Below are 12,214 nucleotides of genomic sequence, written 5' to 3' on the forward strand. Positions count from 1 at the left end.
GACTACTTTCTTACACCATACACAAAAATAAATTAATTAAAAATGGATGAAAGACCTACATGTAAGACAGGAAATCATCAAAATCCTAAAGGAGAAAAGAGGAAGCAACCTTTTTGATTTCAGCTGCAACTTCTTACTAGACATGTCTCTGGAGGCAAAGGAAACAAAAGCAAACATGAACTATTGGGACCTCATCAAGACAAAATTATTCTGGGCAGCAAAGGAAACAATTAACAAAGCTAAAAGGTAACCAATGGAATGGGAGAAGGTATTTGCAAATGAAATATCTGATAAAGAGTTAGTATCCAAAATCTATAAAGAACTTATCCAACTCAATACCCAAGAAAACCAAATAATCCATTGAAGAAACGAGAAGACATGAATAGACACTTTTCCAAAGAAGACATCTACATGGCTAACAGACACATGAAAAGATGCTCAACATCACTCATCATCAAGGAAATACTAATCAAAATACAATGAGATATCACCTCACACGTGCCAGAATGGCTAACATTAACAATGCAGGAAACAACAGATGTTGGTGAGGATATGGAGAATGGAGAACACTTTTGCACTGTTGGTGGGGACACAAACTGGTGCAGCCACTCTGGAAAACAGTATGGAGGTTCCTCAAAAAAATTAAAACTAGAACTACCCTATGACCCAGCAATTGCAGTACTAGGTATTTATCCAAAGGATACAAAAATGCAGATTCCAGTGGGGTATTTGCACCCCAATGTTTATGGTAGTACTTACTATAAACAAAAGCCAAATTATGGAAAGAGCCCAAGCGTCCATCGACTGATGAATGTATAAAGACGTGATATAAATAAACAATGGAATATTACTCAGTGATTAATAAGAATGAAACTTTACCATTCACAACAACATGGATGGAACAGAGCATATTATGCTAAGTGAAATAAGTCAGTCGAAGAAAGACAAATATATGATTTCATTCATATGTGGAATTTAGGAAACACAACAGATGAACATGGGATAAGGGAAGGAAAAAATAAGATAAAAACAGAGAGGGAGGCAAACTATAAAAGACACTTAAATATAGAGAAAAAACTGGGGGTTTCTAGAGGGGAGATTGGGGAGGATGGGCTAAATGGGTGATGGGTATTAAGGGGGGCACTTATTGGGATGGACACTGGGTGTTATATGTAAGTGATGAATCACTAAATTCTACTCCTGAATCCAATACTACAGTATATGTTAGCTAACTTGAATTTATATTTTAAAAAAGTAAAAAAGAAATACAAAAATATCCCCTCCCATTATTACTCTGCAAATATTTTTTATGAGCAATTATTGAATTTTATCAATATTTTCTTCATTTGTTGAGACATTCATGTTATTTTCTCCTTTTGTCTTATAATGAACAGAACATATTAATAAGTCTGAATATCTTGATTAATAGATTTTCTAAAATTAAAACAACTTTGTATTCTGTGAATAAATCTAAATGGTCATAATATGTCTTTAAAAACAATGAAAGCAAGAGGAAAGTGGAACAATGTACTTAATGTAATAAAATTTAAACTGTCAACCTAGAATTCTATATGCAGCAAAAATATATTGGAAAAACAATGGTGAGATAAAGGTTCAGAAATACAAAACCTTAAAGACTAATCATTAAGAGACATTCACTACAAGAAACGTTAAAGAATGTTTAAAAGAAATGTTAAACTCCGCTTGGCAGTCAGCAAAAGATGGCAGAGAAATTTAAATCTACACAAAAGAATGACGAGTATCAGGAATTGAAACTTCATGGGTAAACATAAAGATGATTTTCTTATTTATGTAAATGTCTTTGAGAGATAATTGACTGTTTTAATAACAGTGTATGGTGGAGTTTTAACATGCAGCAGTAAAATTGTATGCCAACCACAGAGGAAAGGCTAAAAGGGGAGAAATGGTAGTATACTGTTGGTTTTTATGTGTTTAACTATTCTGAGATCCAGGGGGTATGGCCAGTTGTTTTACTTTTTGTACCAAAAGCCTAGCACAGTGACCAGGCAACTACACATATAACAGGCATTTAAACTGAGCTCATCATTTAAATGTGAACACAATGTGGCTGAAAGGGCTGCTGTGAGCCCAAGATCCAAAATTTGCTTCTTTGTTCTGTATAGAATAAAGAACTCTTATAGGAACCACTTCCCTGTGTTCTTAAAAGGAATTAAATTACACAGCTCTAACAGATTTTTGTTGAGAGTAGGGAATCTGAACACCAGTCAGGGGGACTGTGTGCCCCGTTGTGAACAGAGACAACAGGTAAAATCAAAATAAACCAAACTCCCCATTCTTGTTGAGGACATTCGAACATGATTTAATAATAATTTCAAAAGAAGGAAGCACAAGCGGAAAGATAGAGAGGGCCTACGGTGCTGACAGGCTACCAAGTCAAGGGAGGGACCTCTTTCCCAGAGGAGAGGATGAAGCAGACCCAGACCTGGGAAGATAGAGACAGGGATTGGTGTCAGCAGGAGAAAAGAGCCTGTGCAAAATCCTAAGGGGGGGGGGGTGGGTTGGAGGGAGAATAGCCACTCCTGTGCTGAGAGTGGAGAAACATGGGTACGTAGTAGGAAGTATGTGCCTTATGTGTATCTACTTCAGGATAGTGGTCAATGAGGACTTAGGTAAACAAGAAAGGGGATAGTTAGGTGTGCTGGGGATGCAGAGGTTGGGAGGCCACAAGTTGTTGGCAGTGCTGGAAAGCCAGGCATCAAAACTAGCTTTCAGTGTATTGGACAGAATGGAGTCCACATCTATACTCCTGTGCAGGAACATAAGGAAGTCTACTCCTGAGAAATAGTCTTCTAGCACAGAACATTCCCAGCTGGGCTGGGTAAGGGTCGGGAAGCCTAGTGTTCTGTGGCTGGGTGACAGGACCCACTGCCCTAAGGGGGAAGAAAGGGTGCTGAGTGGATAGGACTGGGTTCATAGTCCTCATTTCCACCACACTACTCTACCTTGCTCACGTTTGTGGAGTGGATTTGTGTGGAAGGCTTCAGTTGCAGTCAAAGGTTTCACCTAAAATTTTGACAACCATAGTCTACCAGTTAGATAGATACAGAATGCATCAAGGAGATTTTCCAGTGAGATACAGGACATATAGGATGGATTCATGGAATCCTAGCCTCCTGGGCTCAAAGTTGCCCCTAGCTGCTTGCTCTGTGTCATGAGTAACTTTAGTTACTGCAGAGCTGCCAGCTGCCTGAAACAAGGTTAGCAGAGGTAAGTGTTGAGTATTGGTGGATGCATGCTCAGCCTGGACAAGGATGCCAGGAGCAGAGTATTAAAAAGTAACCCAAAAGGCATATATTATGCCTGTACTCAACCAGAAATCCACCTATCAGAGGAATTTTTCCATGTTTCCTTTACTAAAAGTATACATGTATATATATAACATATGTATACATTGATATATATGTATATATATCCAGTTGATAGAGGGGGCCATTCATCAGCTCAAAATGTGGAGCCTGGCCCCTGCCTGAGCCTTCCACTTCCATAGATGAAACCTACAGTTCTCCAATGGCTCATGAACTTCAGAATTCCCATAGGAAATTATTTCTGAGGGTGTCCATGGTGCTTCCTTCCTAGGAAACATAGTCTATCAGAAGGTTTCCCCAGCCCATTCATGTTCCTTGTCGTGCATTGGGGCCCACACCTCCTCATCAGTTGAACAAGAAAAAGTGCCATCTTTACAGGTTTTCCATCCACCTTGCAAACATCTGCATCTTGGGCCAGTCCTGTATCCCAGACAGAATCTGATGGCAACACAGGCCAGTCATCATGGCCACAGGACATCCGCTCCTTCTATGCCAAGGCCCCAGAAGCCCTGGAAGGCAGTCCGAGCCAGGGACACCATTTGGACAGCGTTCAAGCGTGTCCATGCCCAGCCGTTTATCTGCAGAGTCTGAGATGATTAGTCCCAGGGCTTTCTCCTTCTGATTTCGCCCTCCTTGCCACTGCACACTTCCTTCCACTGCTCTTGGCTGTTCCTGGCCCTTCTCAGCCATCATTCCTCGGCTCACTAACCCCTCACTCACATAGCCCCGCCCTTTGTGTGGGGTTGCACTGCACCCAGAGGGAAAGTCCCCAGCCTCCAGCAGGCATCCTGACAGCTTCCAGCCCCAGGACCCTGGCAAGGATGCACTAGATAATGCTATAATGCTAGAGTAATCCAGAGATGTCGCTCACCTGAATGACGCAGGGAGCCAAGTGTACTGTTCCTGACAGAGGTAGGGGGACTCTAAGGCAGCGGGGTGTCTGGCATGGTGCTGGTCCATTCATCCAATAGACCTGCCCTGTTCAGACCACCCTGAAACTTCCAGCTAGTGATAATGATTCAGAGATTTCCCCAGCCTGTTCATGTTCTTTGTCCCAGGTCCCTCTCCCTCCCCACCTTCTCTCCTTCTGGCCCCTTTGCCCCTAAGCTAGACTCTAGATTCAGAGCCCCAACTCCCAGCCTGCCTGGGGGCTCCCTGGACTTGGTTTTGTACTCCTTTTCTCTCATGGACTGTGGCAATCGCTTTCCGCTGGATGCTCTCAATGCCCCTTCCTAGCTGAGGGTGTCCTGTCTGGTTCCCTCCCCTGGCTCCTGGTCACTCTGGCCAAATCCTTCTTTCTCAAAGTAAAGGGGAAATATCTTGTTGGTATTGCATAATCTCAAATCATTTGCAATTTTTATGAGAATACAAATCAGTATAGCATTTTTGGAATAAAATTTCAGACGTATCTATAAAATGTTAAACTGTCCACACCCTTTCCACTTTAACCCAATGTCTATGTTAGTATGTATATGTCATTAGAAAACAATGTTTTCTAACGTTTACCCAGGCATTCGTATTCAAAGATGTTGTTTTCACTTCATTAATCATAGGACACAGGGAAAACCACTTACATCGCCACCAGGAAAAAAAAAAATGTTTATGTTATTAATTGTGGTATATACATACTTTAACACTCCAGGGAGTAGTTTCAAAAGTGAGGTGGATCTATATGTGCTGTCACGGGAATATCCTGCGTCCATTTTATTAAGTACCAAAAGCTAGTGGCAGAACAATATGTCCACTCTTACCTATTATGTTGAAGAAAACCGATATATTCTGACAGCACACTATTGAAAACCGTAGTCACCTTTAAATAACACACACTAGATTGTTAGTCGTGGGGACTTCTGAGGAGAAGGCTGAACTGTGGAAGATCTTTGAAAAGGGAACATTGTGACTTACCTGTATTTTTAGAGTTTTTTGGAAGCAGGAAGATATGCACTACTACCTTTGTACTTGAAATTTCCATGTAAGTCTAACAACAGAAAAGCAGCCATGTCAAAGTAACTGCTAACTGATGCAACAGACAAACCCTGACACTTGAAGGGCTAGCACAACAAAAGTGCATGCTGGTGCACGTAAATTCTGATACAGTTTGGCAGGGGCCCTCCGCTTTTCCTAGACCCTGGAGAGACAGGTTGCTTTCATCTTGTGGCTCCCCAATCTCAACATGGGGTGGCCATGGTGAATCAAGGGAGACAGCACGGAGCTGGCATACCGACATACTGGCTCTGAGATGCCTGGATGTGACGAACGATGCTTCTGCTCACGTCTCCGTGGCAAAGGGTCATCACATGACCCTTCCTAACTACAAGTGGACTGGAAATGCAGGGTCCCCTGTGTCCAGGAAGGAAAGCAAAGACACGGTATGGATGAGCGTTGAAATTTCTCCCACGTGTCGCTACACAGTAGGTGCTCAACCAAAGGCAACTATCATAATTTGTTGGGACAACCGACTTTATTGCTCGGAGGAGTAATCTGAGGTCAGATTTGCCTTGGTTTTCTTTGAATTTTCAAGTGCCTACCACATGACAGATACTTTCAAATAGAGAACCACATCTAATGTTAAGAGGATCCTGTACCTCTCAGCAGGAAGCGTTCACCTTCTTCACTCAATAGTACTTTTCTGCATTGCCTGCAGAAAATCCCTGCATTGCCATCTGTAATCACAATAGGCGAGGATTTCCTCCTTCTTTTTGAAACATGGGTAAAGTCTGAACCTGTGAGTCTCTGCTACCCTCCACGTGACTAAACTTGCCTCAACACCTTACCTGCACAGGTGCCATTAGGCTCACTGGCCGCCAGGGCTTTTCCGTGGGGCTGGTACCAGACAAGAGGCAGTGGGAGGATGGTTCTTTCTTTCTGGTTCAATTTGGCCTAATATGTCCACCGAGGAACCATTTTTTGCCACCCAGGAGCATTCCAGGGATTTTAGGAATTTGACTTCAGTGGATGTTTGCTCATCTACCACTTGTGATGAAGCATTACTATCTGACCACCTAAATAAGCTCCTTCATCTGAATATGTGTTCCGTTCCCAGCTTCAAATAAGAAAATCATTGAAGTCCTACTGCAAACACCAGGGTGGCTTCAAATATCCGCTGTGTAACATCAGGGTTAATCCCCAAGTCCCTGTAGGTTATAGGTGCAATGAGACATTCCTCACAGCCCATTGGGAAAACAGAGAGTGTATGGAAGACTCCCTGGGGAGGGATGAACAGATGTCTTAAGGTCACAGTCCGAGTCCCGTTTCCCATCAAAAGGGCTTTAGCTGTCAGAGGGGTTGGAGGGTAAGCTCCAGGAGAGCCAGGGAACCTGGGCAGGGAGGAGGCATGCTCTATGTCATGGGAGGGCATGAAGCCCTTGTGCAGCCAGGAGAGGAGGCGGTGGTGATGGGCTGGCCGGCAGGCCAGGTTCCAGAGTTGGACAGGAGGGCACATGTGGGAAGACCAGGGGCTGTCATGGGGGAAAGTGTTGGGACTGGAAAGAAACGGCGGCACCTAGCAGAGTCTGCTCTGGACAAGACTCGGAAAATCCCCAAGTTGTGTTTGATTCTTCTTGTCACCTTTCTTCCTTAGGCCTGTTTTTACTACCTGGGCCTCGGGGTCCTACTTTATGTCACCTGGGAAACACCATGGGAGCGAGAAGAGAAACGTAGGAGTCAGACGGTCGGCCACAGGCTGGGGTGGGTGGGAACAGCGTGGGCTCTCCATGAATTCAGACCAGGGGTCCGGTTTCTGCCCTGTCACTTACTAGCCGTGTGATCCTGGGAAAACGACCGAGCCCTGTGGGCCTCAGGTTCTTCATCTGTGAAGTAAGTGGGTTTCATAAGCCCCATCTTGCAGGACTGCAGGAATGTATGTGATGTATGGAAAGCACCTCGCACTGTGCCGGGCACATATCGGAACTGTGATGAACGGCAGTTGTTTCTAATGTTGTTTTGATCCCAGACCCTTCTACTCTCTCCTCTGGGATATTTTTTGTTTTCCAGGTCATGCTAGAGAATATGCAGCTCAACAGAACATGGAACAGCTAATAAGCCAAAGAGGGTGCTTCATAAATAAAACTCAGTCCATTTTCTTTTTTTAATTTTTAAAACAGGTTTTATTTATTTTTGAGAGAGAGGGACAGAGCACGAGCAGGGGAGGGCCAGAGAGGAAGGAGACACAGAAACTGAAGCAGGCTCCAGGCTCTGAGCTGTCATCAGATGCTTAACCGACTGAGCCGCCCAGGGTCCCCACAGTCCATTTTCTAAATAGGGGATATATGTGGGATATATGAGAATATGCGTGGAATGTAGGCGTGGGGGAGTCGTCCCAGCTGGATACAGCACAAAGCTGCTAGAATTTGAATCAAAGACCAACTTCCTCCCTCCTTCCACATGCTCTTCCGTCCAAACCACAACTTTCATTCATTGCTCCCACACCAAAACCTAGACCTGGCTTACAGCTGTCTAAGGACACTCAAGATAATCAAATGAAAACATCTTTATAATGCACTTGGTTCTGGTTTCCCATGGCCAGGAACAACAGTGTCCGTCTAGAGCCTTCTGGGCTCGACTTTAAAGGAATATTATTGCATTTCTCCAGAAATCCTTGCAGATGATGGGTAGAAAACACCTAGTCCGTGCACTGTGTTCAACTACACCGGGACAAGAGTGCAGGACACTTCCACTTCCTGACCCAGGAGGAGGTTTCTTTGGTTTGTCCATGATCCAAAAGGAACTTCTCAGAGCAATTATCTATTTGAGATTTTGCTCATACCCCTAAGGGACACCATCTGTGGGCCTGGCCACTGTCAACATCCAGTTTCATTGTGATCAGCTGCGCAGAAGGCATCACACTGACCAGAGACACCAAGCCAGCCTGGCTCAGGATGTCTCCATTGTAGGGCTCCCCCTGGAGCCACACTGCCTCACCCTTCTTTGGTTTGTTCTGCTCCTCTTAGGGGACCCTTCCCTGCCTTCCCACGGGGACTGTCGCTGCTAGACAGTCACCTATGGGCGGGACGTGTCCTGCCTCTCTCTCCTAGTGTCCTCACTGCCAACACAGGGCCCTTCCGAGAGCGAGCAGAGCTCGGCGAATGTCCGGCCACAAATGTCCCAGTGAGCTGGGGACCTCTGCTCAGATCGAGTGTCTCCTCCTTTCTTGGAGACCCGAGCAAAGGCAGGCACACATCTCTACGTCCCTTGTCCAGAATGACAGACGACAAGGGACGAGAAGCAAGAACGGACATCTTTTACTTCTCCATGGCCTGAAACCATCCGTTTACTGCCAAGGTCTTCACGTTTGCAAGACATCCCTGTCTGTGCCCAGCCCAGGCACCGCGATTCCCTTCTGGATCCCGAACGAGGACGGAAGGGTTCCCGGCTCGTTGCACCAAACGGCAAAACTCTGACTCTCGAACACCTGTGGCGTGGGTGCCACTCCCACGCTGAGCCCGAAGCTCACGAAACCTTCTGTGACAAGGAACAACATCTGAAAACTTCCTCGAGGAAACAAAGATCGATTTCCGAGGCCACGTAGACAGAGAACAAGAACCCACCCAAACGTGCTCTTGGCCCCGCTTTCCCCCAAGCCGCCCTGGCCCTCCACTACTCACAACGCCCAGCGCCCGCTCTGCTCGCACTCGCAGGCGAGAAGTGGCCTGGCTTCGTGCCCCGCAGGAGAAGCTGCTCGACCCCAGGCGGGAACGGGCCCGGCTGCCCCTCGGGCTCAGGCCCGCTCTTCCTCATGGCTCACAGCCTCTTCGGACAGACACGGAGACCCCGGGCTGCCTGCTGTTGACCGCGAGGATGTGCTGCAGCACCTGCGCGCCGCTGGTTTCTGCGTGGGCCCTGGGACCCCACAGGAACTCGTAGCGTGCGGGCTCGCTGCCGGGCACCTGCCGGTACTCCAGGTACCCTTCCTGCACCCAGACTTCGGTCAGCAGCTCCCTGGGCTCCCCATAGAATACGTGCTCCCTGCCGGCATACACCCCCATGACCCCCAGCGCTTCCCACACCGCCTCCTCAGGGGCACGGTCGTCCTCCAGGAGGATCACCCACAGGACCAGCACCAGGAGGCTGGTCTTGGGCATGCCGTCCCTACCACTCGGCGTCCCATCGCAGCTGAGGCCCAGGATGCTGACCAGGACGTAGGAGTGCTCGCGGGGGTCCACTTCCTTCACGTCGACTCCAAAGACCAGCTGCAGATACTCGCAGGCTCGGCGGAAGATCACGGGGAAGCGGTCCCGGTCATCTCGGCTGACCGCCGCCAGCATCTCCGCCCGTGTGGTCGGCTGCTTGGTGCGATACTTGAGGAGCAGCAGCAGCACCAGGCCGGCCACCTTCACGCGGAGCGCATCTGGGAGCGAGGCCTGGGCCCCTGCCGGGGCCCCCCAGGTGCTCGACCCCTCCTCATCGGGGCTGCTGGAGCCCTGGTGGGACTGGCTCCCCGGAGCGCCTGCCATGGCACTGGGGGAGGGGCAGGTGCTCCGAGGGCTCTGGGGAGGACTCGGGGACCGGGCAGCAGCAGATCCCTCCTCCAGGGGGACCAGAATGAGGACAGAGCAGGAGGAGGACAGGGAGGAGGAGGAGGAGGAGGAGGAGGGGGGGGGAGACGGGCCCCCCCTCTCCTCCTCCTCTGCTTTCTCCTCCTCCAACTCCACCTCCTCCTCTAACTCCACCTCCTCCTCCACCTCCTCCACCTCCTCCACCTCCTCCTTCTTCAACTCCACCTCCTCCTCCAACTCCTCTTCCTCCGACTCCACGTCCTCCACCTCCACCTCCACCTCCACTTCTTCCACCTCCTCCTCCTCCTCCACCTCCAACTCCACCTCCTCCACCTCCTCCTCCACCTCCTCCACCTCCTCCTTCTTCAACTCCACCTCCTTGTCCTCAGGCTCTGGCAGCGGTGCATCCCATGGCAGCGGGACCTCTCTTGGCTCCTCCTTAAGCTTGCAGAGCGCACCCCTCTCACCCAGGGGCATGATGGTCGCGAGACCCTGAAGACAGATGAGGGGTGGCTCCTCAGGGGGAGGCCCAGCCCACAGAGCCCCAGCTCCCAGGCCTGAGAGCGGGGCCGCGTGGGGGTTGGGGGCCGAGGGGTCCCCTCTGGGGTGGGATGGGCGAGCCCCCGGCCCCACGCGCGGAGCACGCACCTCGCCTGGACAACCGACTGGCACGCGGCCGCGCCTCCTCTGCTCTGTGACCTCGGGACTCCTGCCTCAGACCAAGGCCTCAACTCCAGAGCTCTCCGAGCCCCTGGAAGACGGAGGGAGGGAGGGAGGGAGGGAGGGACGGACGGAGGGAGGGACGGACGGAGGGAGGGAGAGACGGAGGGAGGGAGAGACGGAGGGAGGGACGGAGGGGGCGCCTCAGGGTCTCAGGGTGGGTGCCGACCGCGTGCACCGCCCCGGGCCCCCACCCCCCACTGCGGCCAGGAGGTTCTGGCCAGGACTCTGGGCGCCCCCCCACCCCGGGAGCCCCCACCCCATCCAGCCTGGACCTGCCCCTTCTGGGCCTCCGCTGACAGCCAGAGCGGACCCGAGCGGCAGGGCAGGCCTCCTGGGCCCTACGTAGGTGTCCTGGGCTGGGAGGCAGCGCCTCCTCTCTCCCCTGCACCCCGGCCAGGGCCCGGGATCCTGCCTCGGCTGACCGGGCTCCAGCCCCGCACACCAAGGCCCTCCCCTCGCCCAGACCCACCGCGGGGGCGGCTTTCCGACGGCGGCCCCGGGGCTGGGGTCCAAGGGGCCTCCGGCCGTCCTCCCGCACGGCTCTCCCGGGGAGCCCCGGGCCCGCTGCCTCCCACCAGAGCCCTCCCGGCCCGGCGAGGTCCGGGCCAAGGCGGCTGGCGTCGCACGAGGCGACCAAGTCCGGGGAGGCCCGGGGCCGATGGCAGGGGCTCACATGGGTTCCTTGGGGTCCCTCAGCCCTGTCCTCTCGTCCCCATCCGGACTCCCTGGGCGGCCTGGGCCTCGGGCTCTGCCGCCTGACGCCGGCTCCTCGCGCGCAACCAGCTCTCGGTCGGGCTGGGACCCAGAGCCCGAGGCCGCCCACGCCTCACGCCCTGGTCACGGTCGTCGTGGTCGCGCCACCCTGCGGCCTCCACCGCCGCCCCCACCGCCGGACTCATTCCCCTCTGGGTCCCGGCTCCCTCGCTCCTCCCTCTGGGCCTCACCTCGAAGCCCACGAGGCTCGGCGCCCTTCCCGCGCCCGACGGGCTTCGAGGCGCAGGCCGGAAGACGCCGACGACGCCGAGGCCCCCTCGCCTCGCCCCGCCCCGCCCCGCCCCGCCCCGCCCCGCCAGTCTCTTGAGACCCGGATGCGGAAGTCCAGACACCCCGCGGGGCCTCATTCCCACTAGGGGCTTGCCTAGGCTGCCGCTAGGGGTCGCCTTCCGGGCCGGGGCCTCCGTTCTGGGGGCCGGAGTCCCTCCCTCGGTGCTCCCTCCGTGGCCTCCTGCACCCCGGGGATGGCCTGGGCGCGTGGCCGCTGACGAAGGGAACTCGTGCCCCTCAGACCAGGGTCCGAAGGTCTCTGGGACGCACCGCCCAGGCTCAGTGACGGGGCGCCCGCCACCTCTGGCCACCCGATGCAGGGGCTCCCCGGGCCTGCGGCACGGACTGACTTCGTAGCTCTGGGCTGGGGTGGACCTGGTCTCCTGACAGCACCTGGGCCCTCCTCCCCTCTGCCCGCCGGAGCGGCTGCTCCCGACCGACAGCGGGTCCTCGGTTCTCCCCAGCTCACCCATCCGACCCCCACTCCCCGGTCCGGGTGATCCGAGACCCGGATGCCCAAGTCCAGCCTCGCCCAGTGTCCCCATCCCTCCCGGGGGCCTGCGCGGACTGACTCTGTTGTGGGGTCCTGGCTCCTTTGCCTGCAGA

General features: G+C 52.1%; 1 protein-coding gene across 1 annotated transcript; it reads right to left on the minus strand.

Moving 5' to 3' along the window:
• Positions 1–8,572: 8,572 nt before the first annotated feature.
• LOC122235508 (melanoma-associated antigen 9-like) lies at positions 8,573–9,939 on the minus strand. The gene is made up of 2 exons (XM_042975190.1): positions 8,951–9,939; positions 8,573–8,807 (listed from the first exon to the last, which is right to left on the minus strand). Exon 1 carries the CDS (start codon positions 9,797–9,799, stop codon positions 9,080–9,082), a length of 720 nt encoding a protein of 239 aa, XP_042831124.1. The 5' UTR covers positions 9,800–9,939; the 3' UTR covers positions 8,573–8,807; positions 8,951–9,079.
• Positions 9,940–12,214: the final 2,275 nt, after the last annotated feature.

The sequence above is a fragment of the Panthera tigris genome, chromosome X, assembly GCF_018350195.1.
Source record: "Panthera tigris isolate Pti1 chromosome X, P.tigris_Pti1_mat1.1, whole genome shotgun sequence".
In the NCBI taxonomy this organism is placed as follows: Eukaryota; Metazoa; Chordata; class Mammalia; order Carnivora; family Felidae; genus Panthera; species Panthera tigris.

Bases quoted from the DNA above. Each gene is read 5' to 3' on its own strand.
- LOC122235508 (XM_042975190.1), bottom strand. From the start codon at position 9,799: ATGGCAGGCGCTCCGGGGAGCCAGTCCCACCAGGGCTCCAGCAGCCCC.